Genomic DNA, 12,647 nt, shown 5'->3' on the forward strand with positions numbered 1-12,647 from the left:
ATCTCTCAGTAGTAGAGCCTCAGGTGGACATGCTTGGCACCTCAGTGGACAAGAAGCCCACTTCAGTTGACTCCAGCCCCCCATCCTGGCCAAGTAGGCACTCATTGCAAGCTTCCTATTAGAGGGTAGTCATTCTTAGACTAGAGAACCTGCGGAGAGGTTATCTTATCCATCCTTCTGCTCTCTTGCCCAATGGGACCAAAGCTGCTTGAACAAATGACAGCTTGTTACCTCCCCTAGCACACACAGCCGAGACACTCATCCCAGACTACTGATCTATGCTATTGTTTCTGTTCTTAATGGAGCGATAGCACAGCAGGTAGGGCGTTTGCCTTGTACACGGCCAACACGGATTCGATTCCTCCATCTCGGAGAGCCCGCCAGGCTACCAAGAGTATCCCACTCACACAGCAGAGCCTGGAAAGCTACCCATGGCGTATTCTATATGCCAAAACCAGTAATAACAAGTCTCACAATGGAGACATTACTGGTGCCCGCTCGAGCAAATCGATTGAACAATGGGACGACAGTGCTACAGTGCTACAGTGCTATTGTTAACATTGCTCAAACAAACATCCCTTTTTGAGTGAAAAATGTTTCACACATCTTCACTCTCCCACACATACAAAGCACACACTACCTCTGTCCAAGCTACGAGGACTATTGAGCACAAATTTTTCCTTTGACCCTTAAATTTTAAAAGCAGGACAGAGAGCTGGACAACATCACAGCAGATAAGTTCTTGCAACCTTCCTGCAACCAAGTTCTATCCTCAGCACCCCACATGGTGCCCTGGGCCTGTCAGCAGTATGACCTGAGTATAGCAGGGTATGGCCCAAAAGCGAAAAAAGAAAGGAGTCCCAACCATAACAGCTCCCTCCCTTGCCCACCCCCATCTTTCCCTACCTGCAGTGAAACACTGGAGTAGAGATAACGAACAAAGGATGGGACACTCTGTCCTTCAGCTAAGAGGGACAGGGGAAGGTGTTGGGTCAGGACACAGATCCCAAAATTCCAAGATCTCAAAAACGGAAGGAATCAAGGAAATCATCTAAATGTAACCGGAAGTGGAGATGAATTAAAATTGGGATCTTTGGGCCGGAGAAATAGTACAGTGGGCAAGGGGCTTGCTTTGCATGTGACTGACCGGGGTTTGGTCCCCAGCACCACACAAGGTGCCCTGGAATGATCTCTGAGCACAGAGCCCCGAGCAAGTCCTGAGCACCACCAAGTGTAGCCCCAAAACAAAGAGGGGATTTATTTTCCCTTAGACATTATCACTTAAAAAAAAGGGGGGGCTGGAGTGATAGCATAGAGGGTAGGGCGTTTGCCTTGCACGTGGCCGACCCGGGTTCAAATCCCAGCATCCCATATGGTCCCCTGAGCACCGCCAGGAGGAATTCCGAGCCAGGAGTAACCCCTGTGCATCGCCGGGTGTGACCCAAAAAGAAAAAAAAAAAAAAACAAAGCAAAAAGAAAAAAAAAAGTTGAACAAGAGCATATGAAAGCAGGTGGTGAACTATGAAGTGATACACAAATGCAAAAGATTATTTAGTCCAACCCTTTATTTAGGAGGTTCCAAAAAAGATTCATGAGGGGCCTTCTGTGACCCGCTCCCCAGCACCACATATTGATTCCTGAACCACGCCACAAGTAAGCCCTGGGCACTGCCAGGTGTGACCCAAAACACAAAACCTGGAGTCCTCCACAAAGCGTTCCCCGCCCCTGTCTGCTCTTGTATCCAACACCCCTGGTGGCGCCAAGCCCCGGCTGCCTCATCCCACTACTCCAGGTGTCTGGAGCTTACACCCGGCGCCTCGTTCCACAGGTGCAGGCACCCCATGGAAGCTGGGAAGAAGGAACCCCGGGAACCCAGCGCTGCCAGCTCGACACCCCAGCAGCTCTGCCACTCCCCTGGCTCCTCGTTGCTGTACAAGCAGCCCCAGTCTGGCAGCTGGCTGGGCACAGTGGCGGGGGTGGCTCCAGAGATAAAAATAACCCCTGGTGGCAGAACTGGGGTTCCATCCCGGGGAAGCAGCAGGCCTCGGGTTGATATGGCAGTGGTGTCCCGGTCCCCGAGCACTGGAAAGAGGAGCTCGGGGAGGGCAGAGGACCTGGGAGGGTTGTGGGGGATCTGGAGGCAAGATGGAAAGCAGGAGAGAGAGAAAGAGAGAGAGAGAGAGAGAGAGAGAGAGAGAGAGAGAGAGAGAGAGAGAGAGAGAGAGAGAGAGGAAACAATATCGTGGCAGGGAAGGATGGGAGGGAGACTTTAAAGGGCCCTAGAAGGCATGGGGAAGAAGGAAGAAGAGGTCAGCTCTCAGCTCTCCCCGTGACTGGCTCTGGGGACAGTGCCCACCCCACCCCACCCCCCATAGTCCCTGCCCCCAGGCCAGAAGCTGTTGTCACAAGGATTCTACAACAGTCCCACTCCGATCAAATGAGGAGTAGGGCGGTCAACCAAGCACAGACGAGCAAGAACCCAGAACTCCAAGACCTGAGCAAGGGAAGGAACTGGAGGCCGTGGGGGAGGTCAGAGGAAGGAGGACCTGAGAGATTCCCCAGGCTCCAGCCAAGAACTCTCTCTGGCTCACTTGTCCCACTCTTCTCCCTCCCTGCACTGTTTAATTCCGCTCATTAACCACCTTCGCCCGGACCACTCCACAAACCCTCCACGCCACATCCAACAGATGTTCCCAGCAGATGTCTGGCTTCCAGGGAACCCAGCAGATGTTGATGGCAGCCTGGGATGGACAGAGTGGGAAGCTTGGCGGGGGGGGGGGGAGGGGGGTGGTGACTGAATGTGGTGAGGGTGGGTGGTACCGGAAGGTGGGCGAGCCTGTCCCCTCACCTTATCCACTATTTCCCTCACCCGTGTCTTCCACTGTAACACTCAGAAATGCACAGGAGGTGACTAGGCTGGAAGGAAGGTGAGTCAGAGGACTGGGTCTAGATCCTGGAGTCCAAGTTCCATCTTTCTGATTAACTCAGTGTTCCCCCCAACTCAGTCCTAACTTGCAGCTTGCAGAGAGGAGAGTGGCTTTCTTCCTTAAGTCAATTCTAACCTCATGAACACCCTAGGACGTTATCTTGCACAGACCTCTTCAATCCATCTTGCTGCAACCAAAACATCAGCAAATTGTCTTGCAGGAAGGGGAAAACAGGCAGGATAAGGGTGTCTCTCTGGTGAGTGTCGGTGCAATTTTTTTTTAAATGTATCTATTTCCAGTGGGGGTTTCTAAGACTTGGGAGAGAGATGAGCAAGGCTTAGGACGCTTGGCAACACTTGGCATGTGTGTTCACTCCACCCAGGATCCAAGAAGCCCGCAAACGAGGTAGGCCTAGAGGGGAGAACAAGGCCCAGTGCCAAGTGAAATAGGCAAGAGGACAGCAATTAAGCAGCAGGAGAGAAGCGGCAGCATCTCTGGTCCCAGGTCCTGCCTGCCAGAGACGCACTCGGGCCCCCGGAACCCCAGCTCCCTTCCCACCATAAAGAGCGGTGCCAACACCAGCTGTCAGCCTAATCATCCCACATCAGCCCTCATAATCATCTGCAAATCGAACTCCTCGGTGCAGCTGCAGAATCAACTCTCCTGGGAACCTCGCTGTGCCCCACAGCACCACCTCAAAGCACGCCCTTTCTACCTCTTCCCCGGCCCTCCGTCTCTCCCTGAGCTCTTCCCTGCTCCAACACCTCCTCAGACCTGCTTGTCTCCCAAAGATGCATCACAGCTTCCCCCGTGGATTTCTGCTAGGCCTGGGCTGCTGAAGTCGAATCTGAACCTGAAATTTTCTTTCCACGCAGGAATTCAAGCTGCAGAGAGGCAGCAGATGCAGTTGCAGGGGTTGTTCGGGATAAAGGGACAAGAAAGGCCTCCATATAGGACAACAATCTGGTTTTCTCCTTTCCCCTTCTTGAGGGCCCTTCATGCCCCTCAGTTCACATCTGTGCCCCACTCAGTTCTCCCAAGATTCTCTCCCCCCCACCCCTGTGGGTCTCTGTGGCGGTAAGGCTTCCTCCCATAGAGAATGGTCTCATTATCTAACGACTTCCAATCTCCCAGTTGTCCCACATGCTGCCCTGGCTTTGTCCCTCTTCCTTCACTGCTTCCTGAAGCTAGTTGGAAATTAGCTATTCAACTTTCTGTACCTGAGAAAACTGTCCCCTGAGATCCAAAGGCAATTATTTGACTTCCTCTCAGGAGGGTCTGGGAGGATGAGGTCACTGAGTTGATGAAATATAGGAGGTACAGGATTACAGAAGTTGAGGCGGGAGTCCCAGATGGCCCCAAAGAGTGCCTGTAGCCAGCCTGGCCCACACCAGACCCACAGCGACGCCTGGGCAAGGCAGAGAGTGGAGGTGGGGGGAGGATGCATTTTCTGGATCCTAGGGAAGATGATGGAGGAGCAAAGAAAGAGGGTGGGGAGGTGCCAGAGAGAGAGAGAGAGAGAGAGAGAGAGAGAGAGAGAGAGAGAGAGAGAGAGATGGTAGAGTTAAGAATAGGAAGAGATAGTGAGTTTTGTTGAAATATTGTATGCAATCAAAGTGAAAGTAAAGTGAAATTTATTAGTTACACAGGCGGGGGGGGGCTTAGGGTGGGGGGGCTAGGGGCGGGGGGGGTTGGGGTGTGAGGGGGCGGGGTGGAGCTATACTGGGATTCGTGGTGGTGGAATATGAGCACTGGTGAAGGGATGGGTATTCGAGCATTGTATAACTGAGACTTAAACCTGAAAACTTTGTAAATTTGTAACTTTCCACAATAAAAAAAAAAGCTAATGAAATAATAAAAAAAAGATAAAAAAAAAAAAAGAATAGGAAGAGAGAGACAGAAAAAAATGAGAAGGACAAAAAAAAAGAGAAAAGGCCCAGTAAAGAAATAGAAATCAGAGCCAGGTGGGAACCAAGGCTGAAAGGGTCCGGGGAAAGTGCTTGAGCAGAATCAAAGAGAAAGAAGGCAGAAAGAGCAGAAAAGCTAAAACCTCGATGATTCCTTTAAAGACTCAAAAGCGAGGGAGAGATCTGTTTCAGGGTTCCCTGATCCTCCCTCCGAGTCCCCAGGGAATTACCAGATCAGGGGGAAGAGATGAGAGCCAGCCTGGGCAGACACAGGTGGAGAGGGGCTAGAGACATCCAGGCGTCTCTCCTCCTGAGTCGCTCACCTAGCTGGCCATGTAGTCTTCGTCATCCCCAATCTACATCAGCCTCCTCCTGGCCAAAGTGAGCAATATAGTCTCACGTGTGTGTGTGTGTGTGTGTGTGTGTGTGTGTGTGTGAGAGAGAGAGAGAGAGAGAGAGAGAGAGAGAGAGACTTTTCCCACTTGGCTCCTAGGACTGAACAAAGAGTGGTATTTAGATGCTAAGAGACCTTAGGGATTCATAGGAGGTGGCATACCTTACTATATTATGGCCTAGGGACTCAGGATAGATGCCAGAGAGTCCATGCCTTGCACACAGAACTCACCAAAGGCTATCTCTGGGCTCCACACACCCACCATGCCATTGCTCCATTCACCTCCAGTTTGACTACTGGGAAAAGGAGTGATAAGGAATATGTCTCTGTCTTTCCTCTTGACCTCAGGGCCCACCCCTTGGGAAGCTAGTACTCCTCCAGCCCCACCCAGTCTGCCACTGTCAAACTCAGACACCTGCCTCACCCACTGCAGACATCCATTCATCAAGAAGACTTCCAAATCATGGCCCTGACACCTAGACTCCAACTTAGAACTTTATACTCCTGCCTCTTGAGCCTTCAGTTTTCTCGTATTCAAGCATCCATTCATTCCCACTCTCCTGCCTCTTCCACACAGCAAACTCTCCCATGCCACAAGAATTCCAAACCTGTTCACGGAAGAACCACTTTTTCCTGGATGCTGGGAAATGCAGAACAGAGATTCAGCAAGGTTAGAAGTTACTTCAAGACCATGAAGCTGGTGATGGGCAGAATAGTTCTCAAGCATCCTAATGTTCTCTCTGCTCTTCCCCAGTCACCCCTGAACTCTTCCTGTCACCTATCCTCTCTCTCTACACCTTGCCCCCCCCTCTCTCTCCACCTTCCCTCTCCTTTCTCAATCAACCAAATATACCTCATTCGGATGGAGCGATATCACAGTGGGCAGGGCGTTTGCCTTGCACATGGCTGACCCCGGTTCGATTCCTCCATCCCTCTCGGAGAGCCTGGCAAGCTACCGAGAGTATCTTGCCCGCACAGCAGAGCCTGGCAAGCTACCCGTAGTGTATTCAATATGCCAAAAACAGTAACAAGGCTCACAATGGAGATGTTACTGGTGCCCGCTTGAACAAATCGATGAGCAATGGGATGACAGTGACAGTGATACCTCATTCAAGCAAAAACTGCTGGAGGAGATAGGGAAGTAGAAGACCTGGATGGGAGAAGAGGTAGCAAGCCCAGGGAGGGGAGTTTCTTTGGCCATGGTTGGAATGCAGGAGAAGGAACTGATCCAGGGAGAGGTCACTAAAAATCATCCCTCCCCAAGACCTGAAATAAGCGATGCTTCTTTTGCTCCAGAGGTCCGGGGAGCCCCAGTTAATCCCGCAATCTTCACGGCAGCTCCATAGCCAAATGCAGAGAAAGGAGGACAGCAGCAGTTCTCACAACTGGTAAGAGCCACAAAAGATCACTCCGTGAGGCACATACAAAATGAGAACAAAAGGTAGGATAAATCAGTGATGGCACTCAATCCCGTTCCCCCGCCCCGCCCTACCCCACGCTTCCTCCTATCCAGTTAATGCCTCCGTCATTATAAAACAAGAGTGTGTGGCAAACATATACACAAGATCACACATACATATGTCACCATTACCTCCCACATACATTCACATACACGCAGGAATCATCTCATTCAAACGCAGGACAATCCCAGGTTTATGGGCATGTAGAGACCTTCCTGGCGTATTATTTGTCATCCATGCCATTTAAAAACATAGAAACAGAGATCGTAATGAGCTCAGATGCCACAAACTGTCCCTGACATGCTCATCAATCTTTACCCAGACACATATGTATACATGTCCGGCACCTACAATTTCATCCTGATATATCTCGTTCACATTTCCAAGTAACGTTTCTGGCTGCTCTCAGTAACTCCTTCAGTTCCAGACTTGGTCATGAGGTGCTCAAAACCTCACATCTTTCAACAGCACCCTCTCAACAAAAACAACATCTCCTTTCTTCTCTCCCTATTTCCTACTCCCCCTTCCTCCCTGCATGCAGGAACACACGCGCCATGAAATCAGAACAGAACTGGGATCTATGACCTATAAACCCCTCTTCATTAAGTTATTGGTCCAGCCCTTCATTTAATGGCATTTATTGAGTGTCTATTATGTTCCAGGTACCACACTAGACTCTAAATAAACCAAATGGGGGGAAAAAAATCCACATCTGGGTGCTTGCTCCAGCTCAGCTGTGATGACCTTGAACCACAGTTTTGAATACTGAGCCTAGATCATGGGAGTCCTGAGGGCATAACATGTGCAGAATGGAAAACAGAGAGTGACTGTTTCTTTATAATTTCCCCAAAGAGGGGAGTTGTCTTTAAAATTCCAGGGAAACCCGGGATAGAGAGAACATAGTGCTTATACAATTCCTAGGGGAGCATTCAATCTAAGCTTTCCCTGTCTGCAACCCCCCAACACAAAAGATTAGACAGAACTAAACACAGTAGAAATTTAAACCTGGGGGATGGGAGGGTAACAAAACAAAGACTAGAATCCTTTTCCACTTTCTACTTCACTTGCTAGAGCTGGACCAGATCATATGCACCCTAGGAGAGGGACCATATCCATAAATCCCTGACATCCAGAATCAGCCCCCCCCCAGCCTATGAAAGACACTCACACTGTCACTGAACAAATTAATGAATGAATAAATGAATGAGCTCAGGATGGCAAACCAACCTCTGATCCTCATTTTTATTGATTCCCCCAAAACCACAGAAAATGGATTTTTATCTGCCCTCCCCTTCTCAGTGGCATCTAGTCTCAGAAGGGCGAATAGCCACTCAACTCCATCTTCGGGTGATGGATGCTGAAAATTATCCTGGCCAGCCCTCATGTCCAGATTGCTTCCCCCATCCTCTCTCCTGCCTCTGCTAGGAGTCTATGTAGGCAGGAAGATGTTGCTGCTAGGTAAAGATGGGCTGAAACTCTCCAGCTCATATGCTCCTGTGTCTGGATTTATCCTTGGTCAGGTCTTGGTGTGGGAAACAGAATTCCCGGATGCCTTTTCCCAGAAGAAGTTGCCCAATATATGTATGTCTGTATGGGCTTTTTAACAAGAGAAGGAAAACACCAGGTCTGGACTCCCTGAAGAACTTAGATGTCCTAGATTATATATTAAAAGAACAGGGGGGAGGGAAGGAGTATGAATAGGGTATATTGATAAGGAAAATAAATGAATTTGCTTATAAATGGATAAACATGGAGAGTATCATGCTAAGTGAAATGAGTCAGAAAGAGAGGGACAGACATAGAGGGACTGCACTCATTTGTGGAGTGTAAGGTAGCATCACATGAGGCTAACAGCCAAGGACAGTAGATACAAGGGCCAGGGGGATTGCCCCATAGCTGGAGACTGCTTCATGAGCAGAGGGGAGAAGGCAGATGGAATAGAGAAGGGATCACTAAGAAAATAATGACTAGAGGAACCAGTCGGGATGGGAGATGCATGCCGAAAGTAGATAATGGACCAAACGTGCTAACTTCTCAGTGTCTGTGTTGCAAGCCATAATGCCCAAAAGTAGAGAGAGAGAGTATAGGGAATATTGTCTGCCATAGAGGCAGGGGGAGGGTGGGAAAGGAGGGGTATATCCGGGATATTGGTGGTGGGGAATGTGCACTGGTGGAGGGATGGGTGTTTGATCATTGTGAGATTGTAACCCAAACATGAAAGTTTATAACTATCTCACGGTGATTCAATAAAATTTTAAAAAATTTTAAAAAAGATAAGGAAAATAAATGTGTATATGTTAACAAGGGAATTAAGAGAGATGGTAAAAAGAATATACAGATAATATTCTTTTTCCCATCCGGCTCTTATTCAGTAGCTAGTCCTGAGATAATCATGTCTACCGCCCTATTTCCAGACTAAACAACCCCTTTCCAGCATGCCCATTTGGGGACAGGTGGTAATTAGGGTTGGGGTGGGGTGTTTCTATTTACATTAAAAAGAAGGACTGCCTTCTTCGCTCACCTCTGTAGAAACCACTCAAGCCCTGAATAGGGGAATTTCTCTCCCACATCTAGTAAAAATTCTAAATCCTCTTCTTCCCTGCATTTGATATGCAGGATCTCCCCAATATTCAGTTAGCCATCAACTCCGAACTTATTTTGATATCAAGACCTTTCTTTGTTGCGAGAAAACAGACTGGGAATCTATTCCTGGTGATGAACAAGGAGGACAGGAACTGAGCAAGTTATTACACCTCGCCAGAACTCATAAGGCCCAAATGGCTGGAGTGAGTGAGGACCAGAATAATCTAATCAGCGAGATTAGTGATCCCTGTCCAGCGTGATCTCCTGTGAGGACATCTTGGCTAGCACTTTCTGGGGGAGCAGCTGCCTTCATTCCCTTCTTTCCACAGGCTCCAGAGGCCCCAGTGGGGATTCTCCTCGCCCATACTGAGCACTTCCCACACTAAGAGAAATAGCCCTTTGCATCTAAGAAAGACTTGGCTAGGGGGCTGGAGCATAGCACAGCGGGTAGCATGCAGCCAAACCAGGTTCGATTCCCAGCACCCCATATGGTCCCCTGAACACCGCCAGGGATAATTCCTGAGTGCATGAGCCAGGAGTAACCCCGGTGCATCGCCGGGTGTGACCCAAAAAGAAAAAAAGAAAGACTTGGCTAGGAAGGTGTGGGTGAGGATGAAATCAGTAAAGCCTGCCCTTTCGAGGGGTCCATTACCTGGAGTGGGGGTCAGGGAAGTTTATGAGAGGTCGCTAATGCTGCGACAAAGCCATCCTGGGATTCCTTGAATCCTCTCTGATAGAGAGAACGAAGGTCCCTTCTTTGCCATTTCCTTGTCCCGGCTCAGTTACCAATAATAGAGCATCATTTACCATCGAGAATCACCCGGTATTCCATGCAACAGAATCAATCTGGTTTTCCATTTCTTCATCCCAGAACTCATTCCAAGGCTGCGCTTCACAGAGTCTGGCAATGACACTAGCTAGAGGCAGCAAAGGTGGGGGACTGAGAAGCACATTTGGATCCCCAGCCCCGGTGGTCGCCCCCCCCATACCCCAGTTCTCCCTGAGGCCTTTCTGAGTGCCTGGCTGGTGTGTCCATCGGACCCACCAACCCAAGGCAAAGGGCCTCAGCTTATTGCCACAGGTGAAGTAGTTTAAGAAGACATGCAGAAGCTCTCCCCGGGCTAGAAGCAAAAATGGAAAGCCACTGGCACTCACTAATGAAGATACAGGGGAGGCAGGAGGCTGAGGAGGCTGAGGGACTCTGGTTATTGTATTTTCTCACTAAATATCTACAGCTTCCTTCCCGGGGTTCTGGGGAGTCCTGTCAGGCAGAGGACCACCTTTCCTTGTTCTCTGATGAAGAACCATATTGCTGCGATTACCCAATGGCCACTAAGCAGGAAATAAACATGATGCATGCTGTGTCTTTGACCCAATCCTCTTTTCCTTCTTTGAGGAACAGGAAGAAAGTTCCCTTTCCTCCCCTCAGATGGGAGCACGGAGTACCTGCGTCCTCCCTCTCGCAATTTATTGCTCCCTGTGTGCCCTCATCCCGCAACAAGAAGCAGAGAAGCCTCAAGGAGCTTGGAGATCCTACAGCAACAAAAGGCTTTCGCAGTTACCTTGTCCCTGTCAATCACTCTCTCCTCACCACCCACCCCAGATCTCAGGTGAGGATTCCCACCCCTTCACCATGTACCAGGTGGGCTTTTCATCATTAATATGCCAGTGCAGTTCCAGGCTCCAAAAGAGAGAGGCCGCTCAGATAAGATACACCCACCCCCCTACTAATCCCCCATCCCTGTGGGATGCAGAAGGCAGAAACCACCAACCCAACTGAGAGGCACAGGTTGGCACAAGTCTCCACTCACTCGACCTGCGGCCGTGTGCAACCTCCAGACATGCTCAGTGCCCCATGACCATGCATGCAAACGGTATGACACGTCCACGTCTGCACAGCCCTGCACATGGACTCCTGTGAGTCAGCCTAGCACCCCCGCCCCCCCACCCCAAGGTTGCCCTCTGCAGCCCTTCCACACTATGCCGGCCTCTCCGGCTGCGTGTCACTGGGTGGGGGCTGTCCAGACACAGGCACATCCTTAGCTTTGCAACTCCATCCAGCCCGGCGCTGCACAGCCTGGCACATGTGGCCTGACCACCCCGTGCCAGGGCAGCTCCTTTCCTCCCACCTGCCAACATGTGTGCGGAGAGAATTCAGTCCAGCTCCAGCTCCCCCCCTCCGTCCCCCCTTCCCCCGCCCCAATCTTTTCTCGGCTCCTTCAAAATCCAACCCCCCACCCCTCCGGGCCAGAAACTCACAGAGACCGGAGCTTAATCCACATCTTCTTGCTGGGGCCCGACTTCAGCTCCAGGGGTGACGGGCAATCCGACTCCTCCACCAGCATCTCGGGAGGGCTGCGGGGGGACAGCTCCATGCTCAGCCTCGGTCTAGGGAACGGAGAGAGGAGACAGCAGCGCAGCTCAAGCCTCAATCAAGCCCCCGGGGGCCGAGAGACACCCCCCCTTCTCCCTCCCCGCCCCCGGCCCGCCGGCCCAGCCCCTGCCCACCTGCGGCTGGCGTGGACCAGCCAGGCCGGTGTCGGAAGGCTCGGCCCAAGCTGGCAGGGCTGCAGCTGCTGCGGCTCCTCCTCTCCCGCTGCCCGACCGAGCTCTGGGCTCCCAGTCCGGCTCGCCGCCGCCGCCGCCGCGCGCTGCCAGAGCCGCCTCCTCGCCTCTCTCCTCCTCCCGCGACCGGGGTCCCCTCCCTCTGCTCCCCTCCCTGCTCCTCTGCCTGCCGGGCTCGTCGGGAGCTGCGCGCAGCCTCGCCTCCCCCTCCCGGAGGCACGGCAGCGCCGGGGGCACACACCGCCACGCGCGCCAAGGGCGAGCGCACGGCACGCACAGGGCCCGGGCTCAGCCGCTGCGTGCGCCCCGCGCCGGGGGAGGCGAGCGTGTTTACCCGGCGCGGCGCGGGCGGCCCGCAGGACTCCGGCGGGGGTGGCTGTGTGGGCTCTCGGGGTGCGTGTCTGGAGTTTCCGTGGAGGTGCCCGTGGATTCGTGGAGCCACGGGCGCCTGGCAGGGGGGGTCGGGGAGAGGGGGAAGGGAGCCTGTGCCACCCCGCGTGGGAAAGCGCGCGGGAGGGGGGGGGGTTCGGGATCCTCATCTCTAGTCCGCCGCCGCATCCCAGCTCACCCCAGCCTGGACCCTCACTCCGACTTGGCTCCTGCTGTTGAAGGGAAAAGTTCAGGGTCTGCCCGGAGTTGCGGGGTAACCCAGCGCCCGCAGCCCCCCAGTTCCCTTAGCTTGGGCTTGGCGATCCGGCTTCCCCGGGGCGAGGGGTGGGCAGTTTTCTCCAAGCTTTAAGCTTCCTAGAGGACAAACACCCGAGAAGCAGGACCATCTTTTTCTTTGATTATGTCTAACTAGTCAACAGCC

General features: G+C 51.9%; 1 protein-coding gene across 1 annotated transcript in view; it reads right to left on the bottom strand.

The window, feature by feature from the left end:
• PDE1B (phosphodiesterase 1B) overlaps window positions 1–12,154 on the bottom strand; it is a 32,066-nt gene extending 19,912 nt beyond the window's left edge. The window contains exons 1-2 of the mRNA XM_055125755.1: window positions 11,780–12,154; window positions 11,531–11,659 (exon numbers count right to left, since the gene is read on the bottom strand). Of these exons, the coding sequence (XP_054981730.1) occupies window positions 11,531–11,646 (116 nt within the window). The 5' untranslated portion in view covers window positions 11,647–11,659; window positions 11,780–12,154. The remainder of the gene's footprint in view (window positions 1–11,530; window positions 11,660–11,779) is intronic.
• Window positions 12,155–12,647: the final 493 nt, after the last annotated feature.

Source organism: Sorex araneus, chromosome 2 (assembly GCF_027595985.1).
Source record: "Sorex araneus isolate mSorAra2 chromosome 2, mSorAra2.pri, whole genome shotgun sequence".
NCBI lineage: Eukaryota > Metazoa > Chordata > Mammalia > Eulipotyphla > Soricidae > Sorex > Sorex araneus.